The 18620-nt window shown below is 41.0% G+C and overlaps 1 protein-coding gene across 1 annotated transcript; it reads right to left on the bottom strand.

The window, feature by feature from the left end:
- Window positions 1-8899: 8899 nt before the first annotated feature.
- Window positions 8900-11761, bottom strand: LOC125490798. The gene has a single exon (XM_048631123.1). The coding sequence runs from the start codon at window positions 11696-11698 to the stop codon at window positions 8900-8902; it is 2799 nt and encodes a 932-aa protein (XP_048487080.1). The 5' UTR covers window positions 11699-11761.
- Window positions 11762-18620: the final 6859 nt, after the last annotated feature.

Raw genomic sequence — 18620 nt, 5'->3', positions numbered from 1 at the left:
ATTTTATTATAAATAAAATAAATAAATAAACAAAGTTTACAAACAAAGTTTATCCGGTATATCGGTTATACTAAATTTAATTATTATAACAGTTTTGTCGAGCCTCAGTCGAGTCCTCAGAGAGCGAGGCCAAGACCGACGCTCGTGATTGTATCTGGCTCGAAGAATCTCTCTGGCTATACAGAGAGGTAATGCAGCCAGCATTATGGGAACTTTGAGCTACGTACGATAAGAGGAGGTCTTATTGACATAATTTAGGTTAGGTAGTATGTAAATTGCATAATATTTATTTGTTTGTTAATATATTGTTTTTTACTATCACATGCTTACGTAAAAACTATTGATTTTTATTATAAATAAATAAACGCGCTCATACATGTGCTTATAGATGAGATTTGACATTTATGTATATAACTTCAACAGTTTTTAAAATTGTAAGTAGGTATGTTATTATGTGCACAGTTTTGCCTCAATACAATCTGAACTGAAGAGCACCCAACCATGATGAGTCTATCGCGTGCGGTCACAGTTCACAGTGAGCTCGGCATAGGACATTCAGGTTATCAGTCGGGAAATAATGTGAGGTTCATGATACATACATTACAAACTACTTTATTTGATTACGACATTTTGTGTACAAATTGGGTAATATGCATTTATGGATTTACAAAAAGTATTAGGGTGAATTCGTCCAAACATCACGTTACACGAGAATAACTATACCGGAATTAAAATTATACGCGAGTAAATATCTAGGATAAGTACATTTGCATTCTACCAAGTTATACCATGATTAAATTGAATGAACGAGGAACGAAACTGTAATGCAACTAAAATAAAAATAGCTGCGTTTCAAAGCATGCAATTGAAATGACATGCCAACTTAGTTTGAATGGATTATAAAAGTATGAAATTGTTTATGTTTTAATATTTTATTCGCTGTTGTTATTCTGAGACTTTGCCTTTTAACGTACTTTTGTTTATGTTTTGACAGATGTGTTTATATGTCATTATGACGGTTTTCTAATCAGCTGATGTGCTGCCGCCATTACAAAATTACTCTCGGATAAGCTCGTTACACGGTCAATTTTGGCGGTATAACATTTTATTCTTGGGATAAGCTAGTTATCTTGGTTTCAGGTTTGGTAGAATGCAAAATCTGCTTACTCGCGAGTAACTGGTACTTTACTCGTGAGTAAAAAGTTACTCGACGTTGGTCGAATCCGCCCTTAGAGAGCTTTGTTATCCTCAACCACAAATCATAATTGATTTATCCAAATACCAATACGCAAAACAAGCGACACTCATCAATGGCACGAGAGTGAGACCCCGCCCCCGCACCCCCGCGCCCCCGCGCCCCCGCGTCCCCCGCGTACCCCCCGCACCCCCCGCAACCCCCGCACCCCCCGCAACCCCCGCACCCCCCTCACCCCCCGCACCCCGCCGGGCCCGCCGGCGCGGGACCAGCCGCATGCAATTTCCGGAGGCATTTCCGCGGAACAAAAGAAATCAGCGTTTGGGACGCGGCGGCGGCGGCGCTCTGTATCTGAAGCACTCTGCAAAAATCAAAATTATTCCTCATATTTCTTAGGTAATTATATAAACTCTAATGACTTACTAAACCCCAAATATTCTACATATTTTATCAAATTCCAACACACAAAGACAGTATTCCTGGTAAAGCATTATTTAGCTACAAATCCGTTTTGAACAACAAATCAAAACAATAACATTGTGCACGCGAGAGGAGCCGCGGAGACAACAGCTAATTCCACCTCCGGAGTTAACAAAAGGAATGAATTAACAAGTTCATCTACAGAGTGTCTCGCGACTCACACACACACATACACACATACACACACACACGTACACACACGCCGGGTGGACGCGACGCAGTAGGGCAGCGTTATGTAGAGCGCCGGTCCACAACCTTAGAAGTTATGTAATTTTGTTAAAATAATTCCGTATCTAGTTACCTAAAAATATAAAAAAGAAGAAGATACGGTATAGCCCTCCTAAAGTGCTAAAAAAGTGTATGACTACTTGTCAGCATGTCAGTTACGTATATAATAGTATAATGATATATTTTTAGCTGAATTAGGTTTTATTTATGCTGGTGACATTGTGAACGTTTTGTGTAATGTTATGCAAAGTTGTAATCTATAAACTGTTACAACATCTTTTTGAATAAAATAACAATGGATTTTATAATTATAATTTGTAGTGACCGCACTGTCGCCGCGGCGCGGGAGTGTAATTGCATCCTCGACTGTAATGTGAACACGGCGACATACTCCGTACTAGCAGCTTCTTACATAAAACATACCTAGAGGTGCACGGAGCAGACAGATTACTCTTGTAAAAACACGGACTAAAGTAATAACGATTTCACAGAATTTGATTGCGTAATTTCATCAAAGGACCGGACACCAGGTGGAGATCAAAACGCTAATAAATTTTAATGAAACAAGTGATTTTAATGTAAAAACAGAAAAGTGACGAGCTTAATTTTTATATTAAACGAACAACGTTCGCGAAAATATTAATGGACAGACAGGAAATACAGAAATAACGCGAATAAATTATTATATTGGAACACAGGGAGAGTTAAAAAATATACATTTAAATAATAATATTTGCCGGAACACGGAGATAAAACTGTTAATTATAATTGCCGCGCCGGCCGGGGCCCGGGCTGGCGGCGGCGGCGGCGGCGGCAGGCGCGCGGGCATCGCAGCGACGCTCGCAGTACGATGCGCGGAAGTGTATCGTAGCGGGGATACTCGGTGTTCCTTTAAGATGATTCAAATGTTGGTGATTGTCAGATTTTGAAAGGAAGATCAGTGCACAAATTATGCCTTGCAATACAGTTACTATGATGACTCGTCGAGCTAGTTTCAGTGGTCATCGTCAATGTCATGACACGGTTGGTGGTCACCTGGACGCTTCCGTGCTCCGGACGGCACGTAGCCGTAGGTCCCGGTTGCTGTTTCGGCACCAGTTGTTAAGCCTAGTAAGAGGCCGCAGAACAGCTTGAAAACATCTGACAGTCGAGTTGCTCACTTACCAGACAACTCCCTCACCACAAGCTTTCTTGGTAGGCCAGCGTGGTGGACTAGGCTTAAAATCTATCGCTGTGAGGAGACCCGTGCCCAGGAATGGGAACGTGATGGGCAGTGATGATACAGGGGCTAAGGGTCCACACAACACTATTCCCACCCCTTTTGGATTGCCGTGGGTTACATTAAAGTGAGATAATTATGTTATGCAATAAGATCCCAATTTGATTTTAAGTGTCGTCACTGTACTGCTCACGTACGAGGCTGCAAGTGTCTGAATAAATAAAGCATCGGATAAAATCAATCGGATTGAAGCAAAAACAATTGTTGCGTTGTTGTGTGTGTCTGTTTGTCCGAGATAAATACATATTGTAAGCTTTTCATTTTCCATGTCGATGCCTCCCATACGAGCCGTGTATTGATTGTTACACGTGAATCGTGCTCGATGTGATCAGTATTTTCCGACATTGATATCTGGGCACTGTACAGTTGGTACAAAGAGTTGGTATTGTAAAATAATGTACGATTTTATTAATTAAATATTAGGTTTATTTATTTGGCTTCTTTCGGATCAGAAGAGATAGTAATGAAATGAAATCATAATGAATGAATGATTAATTGAAGACTTATTCATTCATATTTTATCTTGGGTGAGTTTTTAAAGTACAATAATATGTAATATGCAACAGTATTTATTTTACGTGGAGGTATTCCGTTGCCCCCCCCCCCCCCCGCGTCGCCCCTCGTCTCTGTCCGGCCTCGCGGGGCGTCACACTACTTGTTTAACCTTCCACGTTTACACGCTGTCCTGTTGGACAATACACAAATACATAAATTCTCTAAATAAATATAAAAAAAAAACGTTACTCAATACGTTAGGTAGGTACTGTTTTTATGTTTCGTGCTTTCCTCATATTATAAGCCTTAAAAAAAGTCCTTTCTAAGAAAATGACAAGAGTGATAATTTTAGCTTTGAAACTCAAAAAGCTTGTAACACCTGCAAGAATATGTGCAGTTCACCCCGTTTGCAGGCTGTGAGGAGCAAATTCATTCACTCCCGATAAGATAAAGTTTGACAACTACTCTGATAGTGATATTGATATCCTTGGAATTATACACTGGCTTTAGAGATATTTATTATGAATGAATTTATTCTTCTCTGGAACTTTCCAACAAACACCATATTAATAATTATTTACCTAACTGACTGCATTACCCATACAGACTATCTACTTATTTCACAATAGTAAAGGATTATTTATTATGAATGATCATATAAGTTAAACCATTATTCCATTAGCCCATCAGAGCCTGGACCACGGCTACTCCACAACAACCACCAGGATACAAATGATAAACAGCGGCGTCCGTGGAGGCTCAGACGTGGCGCTCCACGCACATCATGTATGTAGTTGCTCTATACTGTGCGGCTCGGACTACTTCGGACGCATCCCCATTAAGGAATAAACACATTAGTTATGAACATTTTGAAAATTTTCAGCAACAGTTTTGTAACTTTACCTACCCATTACTTGTTATAAACAAACCTATTTAGGTTATATTTTTCCTGCGTTTGTTTTAATCTAGAGTTCCTCTGAAGTTGGAATATTGTAGCTACAGTTTGTAGATAGATATACGGTTGCCTATATACATGTTGTTACGACTAAGAAATAAGTTATATAAACGTTGGACTATCTCTGTCCTCATTGGTTATGTAAATGGCTCTCTTTGTGCAAAATAGAAAGATTACAATCGTGTCTATGGATGGGTAAATAAAAAGTTATTTTGGGAATAAATAAGGAACATTTCAGTCTGCGAGATCGCGAGAAAGATATTTGAATGTTATGTCATAGTTATGTTACACTTGCGTACAATGACATAAATTTATCTTATGTGTTTAGTGAGTAGGGATTTTGGGTATAGTGTGAAAAATCTTAAACAGTAGAACGTTCAGGTGCTAACCGGGTGGATTTAAAGACAATGTACTTACCCATCGATTGTTTAATGAAATCTTCACCTTATTTCATTGTCATTGAAAAGTGGACTGATAAAACCACATCCTGTATAATAATTTAATTACAAATATAAATAGAATTATGGACTGGAGTTTCGTGGTAATAAACAATATGCAATATACCTAGAGATCATTTTCATAATTATTTATGTAGCATTGTACTTAATTTACAGATTTTCTTCACCCTGTGAAGTTAAAATAAGAACCAATAAATATTATGTACCTTGGGGCTCTCCCCTTCCTACCTTCAATATAATGTGGGAGAGTTCTTGAGTCGTTCAGTAAATCGGCAAAATGGCCGTCGATCAAATAACTCTCAGCTGTAATGTACCTGACTGTAGCGGGGTGGAGGGGGCTTCTAGTCTCTACTAATCTTCCATACGCTATAAATTCTCAGTTTATTCATCAGCAATAATAAAATATACAGTTTGGGTTGTCAGTTGAATAACGTTTATTGGAAAGGTTTCCCCTGCTTGGACTCAATTCCGGAACCTTCGGTAGAAGACTCAATACCGCTAACGATTGAACCATTTGGCCGTCACTAATAATAGTGTTGCGCAATCAGGCCGAGTCCTGTGTCGGTGTCGGAGAGTGCATTTACATACAATTACATACAAATCAGTGCCGCGGCGGCGTCATGGAACTGGCCGCGCAAATTGAACGCTCGGGCCCACAGGGTGACTCCAGCGAATCTATGCGGCATAACGGAGAATGTTGAACGATACGACTGTAATTGTACTCAGTACTCAAGGCACAGAAAGTTCCTCTCCGCATTGGTCGTGTAAGCCCTTTATAAAACTTCAAAATCACCAGGCTGATTTCCCAGAATGTTTCACTATTATAATGCCACATTGTCGCTGATTCAAAATAGGCTTCTTAAGATCCCGGAATTCCAACTGAAATACCTTTTAGGGTGAAGCGTATGTGATTCGCGGAAAAAGCTCCCTATGTATGAATATATCCAGAATAGGGGTAGAATACCTGCATCTAGCTTCCTGAGTTAAACTGAAACGGAATACTAAGAATTAATGGTACAAGAATAAAGTGTTATATTATAAAGAAAAAAATGCCGTAAACTTTGTAATACTTACCTACATTTTAACGATGTTTTTTTTATATCCGTAATCCAGCTTTAATACGGGGTTTGAAGTTCAATTAAAAGAAAGATTAAATCAAAGCTTTACCGCAAAATGTGATCAATTTTGCGTGGACGTTTACAGTGCTCGTCGCCTTTCCTGAAACACCTAAATTGCTGTAAAAATAATAACCAAAACAAATAGGTTCAACATGTCTATTTCATGGAATACTTCTTCCTATACATTACTACATGATAAGACGTAGGTACTTAACTAAATATTGCAATAAAATATACCTACATTAACAATGCCGTTTCTTCATCACTATAAATAATAATAATGCGACCGGTAATAATAATTCTGTCTTCCTGTACATCGTAGTGTCCCTGCTCTGCCGGGGCGGACCCGCGACTCAATACAATGAGCGCCGGCTCATTGCGCGCGCTGTGATGTGACGTCGTGTGCTGAAGTAACGGTTTCTTTCCTTCTCTCGCTACAAACGGCCGGTGTTTCGGTGACGCGGCTTTTTGTGATTCGTAATTTCGTATGTTGTTTGTGTTTTTCTGCCTGGGTTCGTTCAACGTCTATGTATACAGGGTGTTGCAAAATTGGTATACTAAGCCGAAACCTACATGTGCAGCATGGTATATCTAAGCCCGAAACTGAAATCAGAATTTGGAAATTCGCGAAAAAAAGAATTCATTTTCCATAGTAAAAAGTCACGTGCCCAACAAAGTTTCTATGGAAAATGAAATTTTTTTTTCGCGAATTTTTTAATTCTGTTTTCAGTTTCGGGCTTAGATATAACATGCTGCACATGTAGGTTTCGGCTTAGTATACCCTTTTTGCAACACCCTGTATAGTTTTATGTTATTTTAGGTACAGTTTACTATACACCATTGTTTTCTCTCTCATTCAATATTGCATTGATTTAAGAATAATGCATTAAATCTTTATGTCATAGGTCGATTAGGAATTTTTATCTACGCATAATCATTATTAAGTTATTGAACCAATGAAAGAGCGTAAATTGAGCCAAGATCTCGGAAGAATATTTCAAATAGTGTAAAGTTTCCCCCGGTTCCGTCCGCTGGCCGATTTCATTAAGATGCGGCGGCGATGCCGATATCTTCCTTCACGGGATCCTGAAACCCGCACTCGATCAGAGACGCACTGGGACTGCATCAGTGGACCTTCATTTAATCATTATGGAAAGCAATAAGACAATAAGAGAAAGTATAGTTACAATAATTATGCTTTACGGTATATTTTATATATTTGAATTATGCTAACTCTGTGACAGTCCCCAATTTGTACATGGATGTCTTCAAACTGCTGGATTTATTTACGTGCCTTCTTGTTATAATATATATCTGCTTAAATAGTCGCTGCACTAAACTCTTCAAACAATCTAAAATAGTAACTGCGTGGACCGATGAAGATTTAAATGATAGGGCCGGGTACCAATGCTAACTGCAGTACTATTCAGTCGAGGAGGTGTACGTTGCCGAACTATCGAAAAAAGCAGTCCCATGTAGCGGCTCGGGGCTAGCGGGACGCCGGCGGGGGCTGCGGGGGCTGCGGGGGCGCGGGGGCTGCGGGGGGCGGGAGGCGGGGGACGCCCGCTGAATGCCAACTGCTTATGTTAATGAGCGCGGGCGGAGTAACCGGTTTATTGCAGATTTGGCAACAACCGCCGCCGCCGCCGCCGCCGCCGCCGCTGGAGAGGGCCGATACGGATAGGAAATAACATTTTTATGAAATGCAAAATGTTTGTGCTACTGCAAAGATACCTTTATTGCTCGATAATGCAGGTAAAAAATTAGGGAGGATATTGATATCAATAATTTCATAAGTATAGTATTTGCATTGCCTTACTTTTTGCTCCCTGAATTTCTTGCAGATTGGCTGGTACAAATTCCTTTTAGCATTAAGTTCACTTGATTTTATGACTTGTGAAAATTGAGAATTTATTCAGATATTTTTCCGCGTATGCTTTGAAATAAAACCAAAAATAGATTGAGTAAGTATATAAAATATTCGCATAATGCACATTCAAAAAATCTCATTCAAAAAACCCAATGAAGCCTCGGGCGATCCGCAAGAATAGTTATTTCGTTCATTCGTTTAGGACAGAGAGAGACATCGAACTGCCGGCACCGATAGTACCAGCACCCAGGAGGTCACTCTACATGACGAAAAACAAAGTTTCGGATCGCTGTTGCGCGAACCACGACTCTATCTCGTTGTATTAAACGTGCCGATTGCATGACTGCTTTCATTCGGTAGTTTTTCGTCAGTATAGAGTAAACCCCCGGCGCGACGGCTCAAGACTCTCGTTGCAATTGATCAGAAGTTGGTAATGGGTGTTGGGAACAGGTACTTAATCCTGGTCCCGTGGTAGGCTCGTTCCAGACTCCTCGCTCCTGGTCTCCTGCTCCAGCGGTAGTATGTCCTGCCTGCCTATAGTAAGGTTTACGGCTTGTACTCAGAATGATTGATTTATTATTCGTTAATTTTTAAATGTTTATTTGCTGGTGTCACAAAGGCAAGTGAATTACAATAATGATTATACAAACTAATACAATAAAATAGATGGCGCTGTGAAACAAACTAGATGATAAAACGACGGTCTAAGACGGCAAAGCATCTGTGGTGCGCGTGCGCCTCCTGTAGTTCTCGCCACATCCGTTAGATGGCGTGAAAGCGTGAACATCCCGCCGGCCTTGGAAGCATCAGCTTTCTATCAGTCAGCCATGTCTCGGAGTCACGGTTGAGGTCGTCGAGTCTGCGCCACCGCTGGTGTCTTCATCAGCTTGCATCGGAAGTGGACAGATCTTGGCGAACGTCCTCTGAATGATCCCGCGCGCCGTCCGTATGTCGGCTACGCGAGAGACGCCGTCCTTGCCTGGGTAGGTCCGCACTATTCGCCCCAGCCGCCATCTCAGGGGAGGGGTATTGTCCTCCTTGATCAGTACCATCATGTCGGTCTGCAGGTCCTGTTCCCTCGTCTTCCATTTGCTGCGGAACTGAAGCTCTGAGACGTACTCCTTGCTCCAGCGTCTCCAGAAATGCTGTCGCATCTGCTCGACTCGGTCGTAGCGTAGCAGGCGGTGAGGGGCAGCGCCCGTCAGGTCAGCGCTGGCAGGTGCGGTCAGAGGCCTTCCTATGAGGAAATGGGCTGGGGTAAGGGGGAGAAGGTCATTAGGATCAGCGGACAGTGGGGATAGTGGACGACTATTTAATACTGCTTCTATTAATGACAATACTGTCGTAAATTCTTCGAAGGTCAACTTAGAATCACCGGTTATTCTACGAAGGTGATGCTTACACGATTTGACTCCTGATTCCCATAAACCCCCGCTATGAGGACTACGTGGGACAATGAATCTAAATTGAATTTGTTCATTGGCTGCAAAATCAATAATTTCTTGAGAATTATTTTTTATAGCTAATGAAATCTCTTTTTCTACACCAGTAAAATTTCCCGCATTATCGGAAAAGATTGATTTTGGTTTACCTCTGCGACTATAGAACCTTTTCAGCGCTAAAATATAGTCTTTAGTTGAGAGACCACTGACTAACTCCAAGTGGATGGCACGAGTTACAAAGCACACGAACAAACAAATGTAACCTTTTACCAGAGACCCACCGCGGCCCTTACGGTTTAATATTGATACTGGCCCTGCGTAATCAACACCACAGTACATAAACGGATAACCCGGGTGAAGACGTTCAGAAGGTAGGTCTCCCATGATGGGAGTCAGCGTGTTACCTTTCAGACGAGAGCATATGACGCATCGCCGCACCACCTGCCTCGCCAGGTTCCTACCCCCGAGCGGCCAGTAGCACTCACGCACGGTCGCTAGCAACAGCTGAGGCCCCGCATGAAGTAAACGTATATGTTCGTCTCTCACTAGCAGAAGCGTAAACCGATGTTTACTACACAATAATACTGGATGCTTTTTATTATAATCGAATTCAGTGGCATTCGACAATCTGCCGCCTACTCTAATTATCTTAAACTTATCCAAAAATACGTTAAGTCCCGTTATAGAATAACCTTTTTTATTTGAAATAGGTAAATTGTTTTCTAAGTTATGATATTCTTCCGGAAACATCTGTTTTTGAGCGATAATAATTAGCGCGCGCTCAGCCGCCGTTATCTCATCTACTGATAACGGGCCGGTCGTCTTTTGTCCGCGCTGCGGCCGAGTGTTGCTAATAAATCTAAGTACATATGCTACAACACGTTTCATTCGATTCAAAGTTGAATATCTTTCAAAGTCAAACACATTATCTACTGTACAAATTAATGACGTAGTTTGCGTTTTCAATTCTGGTAACTCAGGAAGCTCATTAGGCAAGTGTTGGCTGAAATTTAAATTATTTTCCTTTAAAAATAAGGGACCATGCCACCATCTACTAGACTGACTAAGCTCGCTTAGATTTAGACCTCTACTCAATAGGTCTGCGGGATTCTGTAGTCCATTCACATGTAACCAGGTCAGATCTCCAGTAAGCTCATTTATTTCATTCACCCTATTTTGTACGAATTGTTTTAATAAGTGTGGAGACATTCGCAACCAACCAATTACGATAGTAGAATCGGTCCAACAATAAATGCGGTCGAATTTCAACCTTAGAACGTTTACAATTTTATGACATAATCTCGCACCTACTAACGCCCCGCATAACTCTAATCGTGGTATACTTAAACCTTTTAAGGGAGCTACCTTACTTTTAGCACAGAGTAGCTTCACCGTAACTTCGGATAGGTCATCGTAGCTTCTAATGTAAGCACAAGAGCCGTATGCATCTTGAGATGCATCGGAAAAAATATGCAGTTCCGTGTGTTGAGTGTGCTCACTCCTTACATAACGAGGAACTCTCAATTCTACTAAAGTACTCAACGTCTGTATGAAACTGTTCCAAGTTTTAACTATGCTATCTGGTACGGCATCTTCCCAATCTATCTTACAAAGCCACAATTTCTGAATAAGAATTTTGGAAATAATTACTGCTGGCGCTAATAAACCTAATGGGTCATAAATCTGTGATATAATCGATAACATGACTCGTTTAGTCAACCTAGGTGCATTCTCAACCTTTGTTGTGAAGTGCAGTTCATCTGTCGTGTTTAGCCAACCTAACCCTAGCGTTTTACTCTGAGTATGTTCTCCCATAAACATTTCAGTTGAACTATTTTCTGAAAATTTTGAATTAAAAGTCCATTTTCTAAGTATGAATCCGGCAGCTTCTAATACTTGATACGTTTTTTCGCAAATACTATGTAGCTGTTGATAATCATCACAACCGGTAATTAAATCGTCTACCAGAAAGTCTTCATTGATGACGCGAGCGATGACGTCATCACCGCATTCCGACGCTAACTGACGTAAACAGCGCATACTCAGATAGGCCGCTGAGGCCGTCCCATAAGTCACGGTGTTCAAATGATAGACTCCTAGGGGAGCCTCCGGCGAGTCGCGCCAGACAATTAGCTGCAATGACCTTTGATCAGGTTGAATGAGAACCTGTCTATACATTTTCTCGATATCAGCACAAACGACGTATTTATACTGACGAAATCGCAATAATATAGAAAAGATATCGTTCTGTAACGCTGGACCTGAATACTGAATGTCATTAAGCGATTTTGAGGATTTTGTGGGCACCGAGGCATTAAAAACTACACGTAAACGAGTTGTGGAGCTACTCTCTTTAAATACCCCGTGGTGCGATAAAGTATAGTTAGGTAATTCGGGTTTATCTATACCTATACGTGTCATGTGACCTAACGACTCATATTCATTCATGAAATCGCAGTACATTTGTTTATACTCGGGCGAACGTTGTAGTTTACGCTCGAGCGACATGAACCTGCTTCGCGCCGTGCTGTATGAGTCACCGAGCGCGTCAGCTGATTCTTTCAGGGGAATCCTAACGCAGAACCTACCTGTTTCGTCGCGAGTAGTCGTGGTACAAAATAACTCTTCGCATTTTAGCTCATCTGCGGTGAGCTTTTTTGTTATAGGGACTTCTTCAATTTCCCAAAACTTTCTCATTTGCATATCTAACGAATCGTTATCTATCGTAGATGTAAAATGACAATGAACCTGTTGTTTATTCGATAAGTTCGTGTTGTCAATGCGGCCTGAAATAAACCAACCTAACTTAGAGTTTTGTAAGTAAGGTCCGCTTTGTAATCGAATTCTTTCTCCTTCTAACAGTTCCCAAAACCTATCCGCGCCTATAAGTAGGTCGATCTCTGACGGAATGTTAAAGGTGGGATCTGCGAGCTGTATATTCTCCGGCATACATAAACTATCTACATCTATACCTACACTGGGCAGATTAGAAGTTATACAAGGCAATACGAGACATTGCAACATTGTATTGTAACTACACGATTTAGATCTCATAGCTATTTCGCATAGTTGACTCGAGTTAGTGACATGTTGTCCTACACCCGAAATTCGAACAGTGGACTGTATTAGGGGAAGCTTTAACTTTTTACTTAATTTCTCCGTTATAAAACTATGCTGACTGCCACTATCAAGGAGCGCTCGGGCTAGATGATATTCGTTGTTGACATCAGCTACTTCTATTAACGCGGTGGACAATAAGGTAGGTTGCAGACCTCTCAACTTGGTATGCAAACCAATATCGCACCTATTTTCTCTCGAATTAGGTTCAGATTGACTATGCAGTGCAGCTGAAATAGTGGGAATATTATTGTTATCGGCCGGCGAGGATGAATTCGCACGCACGACAGATAAACTACTACTACTATTAGCCTGATTATGTAACAAACCGTTATGTTTGTGATGACATAACTTGCACGAGCCATAAGTGCAGTCTGAAATTGAGTGACCCGACCGTAAACAGTTAGGACACAGGTTTTTATTCTCCACGAACTTAACCCTATCGTTAACGGGTAAATTCAAGAATAAAACACAAGTGTACAACGCGTGATTACTCTGACACATTGCACAACTGCGAATTGTTTTCTCCGACTTGCTTTGAGTGTTAGACACATAACTATGTACTTGTTGATTGGGCTTATGTACCGCGTATTTTTTAGCATCAAAGTGATTATTACCGTGGGAAGATTTGTGTTCTTGTAATGATTTATTTTTATTGTGACTAACCGTTATCAGTTCGAGGGTGTCAGCCTTATTCTTTAAAAATAAAAGCAAATCACTTAGTTTTAGTGAAGAACTACTCGGCTGATCAGACCTAATGGAGCCTTTTTGACTTTCCCACTCTTTTTCTGTGGTTGGGTCTAACTTTGTTACGATTAGGTATATGATTAACGTATCCCATTGATCTACGGGTTCGCCTATTGTTTTTAACGCTCTTAAATTACGATTAACGGTATCTATCAGTTTTCTAATTTGTGAAGGTGACTCGGATTGAATACTTTGAGTATTAAACAACGATTTTACATGATTATGGATCAACAAACGGCTATTATGGAACCTATTCGTTAGGAGGTCCCATGCGTGAGTGTAGTTGGCTGCAGTAAATTCTAGCGCACTGATAACCTGCAATGCACTCCCGCTTAGAGATGATCTCAAGTAATGGAATTTCTGAATCGCGTCCAGGTCATCCCGTTCATGTATCATGGTATCATACGAGTTCCTAAATTCTAACCACTGATCATATGATCCGTTAAAGGTCGGTAGTTTAATCTCTGGTAACTTTACAGATGCTAATTTAGATGAAGTATTGCGAGTACACGTGGAGTTCGCCATGCTCTCATCAACTAACCTGCCCCCGGCGGCCGCTAACGCCCTAAAATATTGCTCCTCAAACTGTTCACGGTATTCTAATTGTTTTTCTAATTGATTCTGATCGGATAACCTCTCTATTTCGCACTGAATTTGGTTAAAGTTCTGATACAAAGACTCAATAGACTGCATTCGCAACTTTAATTCGGCCTTATCGGTGCTATTTAATACGGTATCTTTTAAATTAATGAAATATTTATCGAATAAAGTTAACCGTGCCTTCATGGTGCCTCGTTGTTTCTTGAGGTCGGCCATGCGGTCACCAGAATTTTCGCGTGATTGAGGAGAACGCGGAATTTTTAATGATTTAGCAGCACTATCAGACGATTTAGATTCACTGTCACTCATTTTAGGGGCTTAGTGGAAAGATGGAGTACTCACTTGGTGAAGATGCCACGCGGTGCGGTCACGAAACTGACGATATTGCCGCCGATGCCGCGTGTCGCGTTTTCACTGGAATTGAGATAAGCGCACGATTTATCACTGTAGGAGAGGAAGGAGGATGGTAAGGAAAGAAAGCCTGACCGTTTCTCGTGGTCCTCGAGTATCTGCTTCCGGCGAAGAAGGTCCAAATGTTGGGAACAGGTACTTAATCCTGGTCCCGTGGTAGGCTCGTTCCAGACTCCTCGCTCCTGGTCTCCTGCTCCAGCGGTAGTATGTCCTGCCTGCCTATAGTAAGGTTTACGGCTTGTACTCAGAATGATTGATTTATTATTCGTTAATTTTTAAATGTTTATTTGCTGGTGTCACAAAGGCAAGTGAATTACAATAATGATTATACAAACTAATACAATAAAATAGATGGCGCTGTGAAACAAACTAGATGATAAAACGACGGTCTAAGACGGCAAAGCATCTGTGGTGCGCGTGCGCCTCCTGTAGTTCTCGCCACATCCGTTAGATGGCGTGAAAGCGTGAACAATGGGCACCTCTCTCCAGCAGAATAATAAAACCACTTCCACTAATACAGACATTAATATTATGATCTCGCTTTGTGCGGGGAGTAGTGCCGTTTGTAAGGATTGCTCGAGCCAGACTGTTGTAGGGCTTAATATTTATTTATGTGCTCCTTAGAAAATAATAATTTCAATACATTTTATTGAAATACGTCTGTCTAGTGCTTTTAAAAATAGCCCGTTGCCAACAACTGCGAGGAAATACAGATAAAGTATTTTTTTATTGTTTTATTTGTTTTAACTGTGAAATCATAATGCAATCAAGATAATACCTAAATTGCTAATGTGTAATATTGAAGTCAGAGTGGAGATGCAACCTACCTTTGGTAACTTATCATAAATAATGAATCTCTGTAAGTGTGTGGATCATGTTTGCGTTCAGGACCTAATTCATACTTACGTCCCGATGGTCATCAATGTAGTCCCCCCTCCCCCGCCCCCCCCCCGGCTGGCGCGCCGCCAGGGCAGAGTCTAATAGAATACTTCACTTGATTAAGAAAACCATTTTAATTAACTTATTAACGACTTCGAATCCCCGCGTGAGTTTGGACTGAAACTTTATTCGAATATGCACTTAATTTCAATATAACCTGCTAGTAAAATTACATATTTTCTGATTAGTATTCTCTTATTAATTTTGATTCTATGATCTTATGAACTTATTTTTACAGCTACAGAAAATTCAATAAAATTATTTAAAATAGCTGCAAGCCAAAAAAATATGCACAAAGCTAGCAAGAACAATAATGTTAAATATATAAAACAAGTGGTTAAAGCAGTAATTTTAAGTAATAATAACACCGGGAGACTGCGAGCCGCGGGCTACATAAACACCGCCGTGGCTTAGCTGTGCTTAACGAGAAAGAACTACTGAGATCATCTTTACGAGCCTAATAGCGGTCGTAGCGCTACGCCGTAGCTCGTAGCAGTCGCGTAGCACGGCGTCGTAGCCAGCTTGTAGTGCTACGCCGTTGCTCGTAGCATTCTGTGCCTTTTTATCTAATAACATTTTTGAATTCCATTAGAATGTTTGAGTAACAAATGGTTAAGATTAAATTTTAAAAATTATAAATTATCCCTTTTATTCAAAGAAAAGTTAAAGAACGTTTAGATATTGAACTGTTTCGTCCCTCTCTATCAAGAAACAATTTGTTCTTTGTCAGAGAGGGACAAAACTCTTCCATTCTATCTCACATTTCAACATCTACTATGGTCAATAACAGAGGGAGTATTTAGCTTCCCGTTACTCCGATCACATCAATCACCTCGAGTCCATCAATGTCATAAATATGTATTGCGTACATTAACGAGATTGTTCGATGTAACAAATTGTGTCTTCATATCGCGGCGGCCACGCAGTGGGGAATGTTGGAAATAAATATTTAGGTGGTATTATTTGTTATTCCAGATCCTAAACTCACACTCACACACACACATCCATTCCAAACATTCGAGTGCAATTGTCCAGGAGTGACGGAGGGCCCTACAATACGATTTCTATCAGCTTTCCTTTGGAATAACTATTAAGATATTTTATATTCTGCGCCTAACGAACTATTTCCTGATAGATAATTGTGTTTTACTTTACGACGGCAACTATTAATATTTAATTCAGGGTATACAATTTTAAATGTTACCTTCTGTCAATTATGATACTACATAATAATAATTAGGTATATATGCATGGTCTGATGATCTGCGGAAGGTAGCGGGAAGCCGCTGGATGCAGATGGCGGGTGACCGTTTGGGGTGGCGATCGTTAGGAGAGGCCTATGTCCAACAGTGGACTACAGAAGGCTGAGAGAGATATGCATGTATTATTATAATAGCAATTCACTAGTTTATTTCCCGCCGCCACACGCTTTCAGCAGATGCATAATATTATAATTATTAACGAACAGAGGGAGCCCGAAGAATACTAAGATAATATCATTAAGTTGAAACACAGCTGCACTTGAGTCCGTGGATTGTGCTATTTACAGTTACAGTACATGCAAGTATAATTACAGGTATCTTTAAAATTGGAAATAGTCCAAGCTTAAGAAGCGAGTTTAGACCTCGAGGATAAACACTAAAGTTCCATTTTAAACAGCCAGCTGAAGAAATTTACACCCCCACAGATAACAGCATAGGATAGAGAACATTATACGAGGAAGTATAAAAATGTAAGCAATTGACAAGAAAATCAGATGTTAATACATTTAGCAGTCCCTAGCATGTAGCAAGCCCGAGCAACTTCAATGTGCTATTCTCTTGCACCATTACACCACGCCAGGAGGGTTACTCTACACTGACAAAAAATTTACGAACGAGAGCTGTTGTGCAATCGATACGTTTAATACAACGAGAGCGAGAGTTAAGTAAAACGAGATAACGCTCACGAGGTAGAGCCCCGCACAGAAACTTAGTTTTTCCACATATAGAGTGACCCCCGCGCCGCAGCGGAGTTCACACACATCGCATATTCATACTTACACAGTTTACACACAGCAAAAGTAATTTGGAGGCCGCTACAGCTGATAAATAGAGGCATAAACTTTTCAAATATACTGCTCTGTCAGCGCCGACGTCATGCGGACGCAGCTGACTTGAACATGTGCTGAGTGTGTGTTATTTTGTGAGATTAAATGTGACCTGCGCTGAGTGGACCGGCACTAAGTGCGCTGTAACAAGAGAGTACCACACTCACCTTCATGCAGGTAAATATAAAACTGTACTTAATGTTGGGTTCATTATGCCCGTAAAAATATTATGCAGTAATTACCTCGGCGTTTTGTCGAGCGGTGGTAGCTCAGTCTGGTAAGCGCCTGCTTCTCACGCAAGAGATGCGGGTTCGAATCCCGGCACTGACATGTAGGTACCAATGAGTTCTTTTAACTTAAGTACAATGTATACCATCGCTCTTACGGTGAAGGAAAACATCGTGAGGAAACCTGCATATCTAGATTTAGCACATCCAGATATGTGAACCCACCAATCCGCAGTGGACCAGCGTGGTGGGAAATGGTCCAAGCTTAGGAAGGCAGTTTAGACCTTGGGGATATGCACAAAGGTTCCACTCGAGAGAGCCAGGTGCAGGTACTTACACCCCCATAGAGAATAGAATAGAATAGAATACCTCGGTTACAATTGTTAAACTCCCAAAGAAGGGTGACCTAAGTGACTGCAGAAACTGGCGAGGGATCACATTACTGCCTATAGTGTCCAAGATACTGAATGCCATCATCCTCTACAGAATCCAAAACCGGGTAGATGAACATCTTAGGAGTGAACAGGCAGGATTCCGCAGGGGAAGAAATTGCACGGACCAAATCAACACACTCCGCATAATTCTGGAAGCATCAACAGAGTGGCAAAAGGCCCTTTTCCTGACATTTGTGGATTTTGAGAAGGCCTTTGATAGGGTACACCAGTCAGCGATATGGGATACGCTGAAATATTTTCACGTTCCGAATAAAATGCGAAACCTTATTAAGGAAGCCTACAATGGCTACACTTGCCAAGTAATCCACGAAGGGAAGCTGAGCGAACCAATAAGCCCCAATATTGGCGTCAAGCAGGGCTGCATGTTATCCCCACTACTCTTCATCATGATTACCGAAGTAATTTTGGATATGATGGAGCAGAATGGCAAAGGAGGTTTGGATTGGTCCGATGGAACATCTCTGGAGTATCTCGCTTTTGCGGACGATCTTTGTCTTTTCTCCGAAAATAGCGCT

The sequence above is a fragment of the Plutella xylostella genome, chromosome 27, assembly GCF_932276165.1.
Source record: "Plutella xylostella chromosome 27, ilPluXylo3.1, whole genome shotgun sequence".
Lineage (NCBI taxonomy): Eukaryota > Metazoa > Arthropoda > Insecta > Lepidoptera > Plutellidae > Plutella > Plutella xylostella.
The sequence above is the reverse complement of the archived record's forward strand: the minus strand, read 5'-3'. Positions and strand labels throughout refer to the sequence as shown.

What these genes read in the sequence shown, in the direction of transcription:
- LOC125490798 (XM_048631123.1), bottom strand. Translation starts at nt 11,698, where the DNA reads ATGTATAGACAGGTTCTCATTCAACCTGATCAAAGGTCATTGCAGCTA.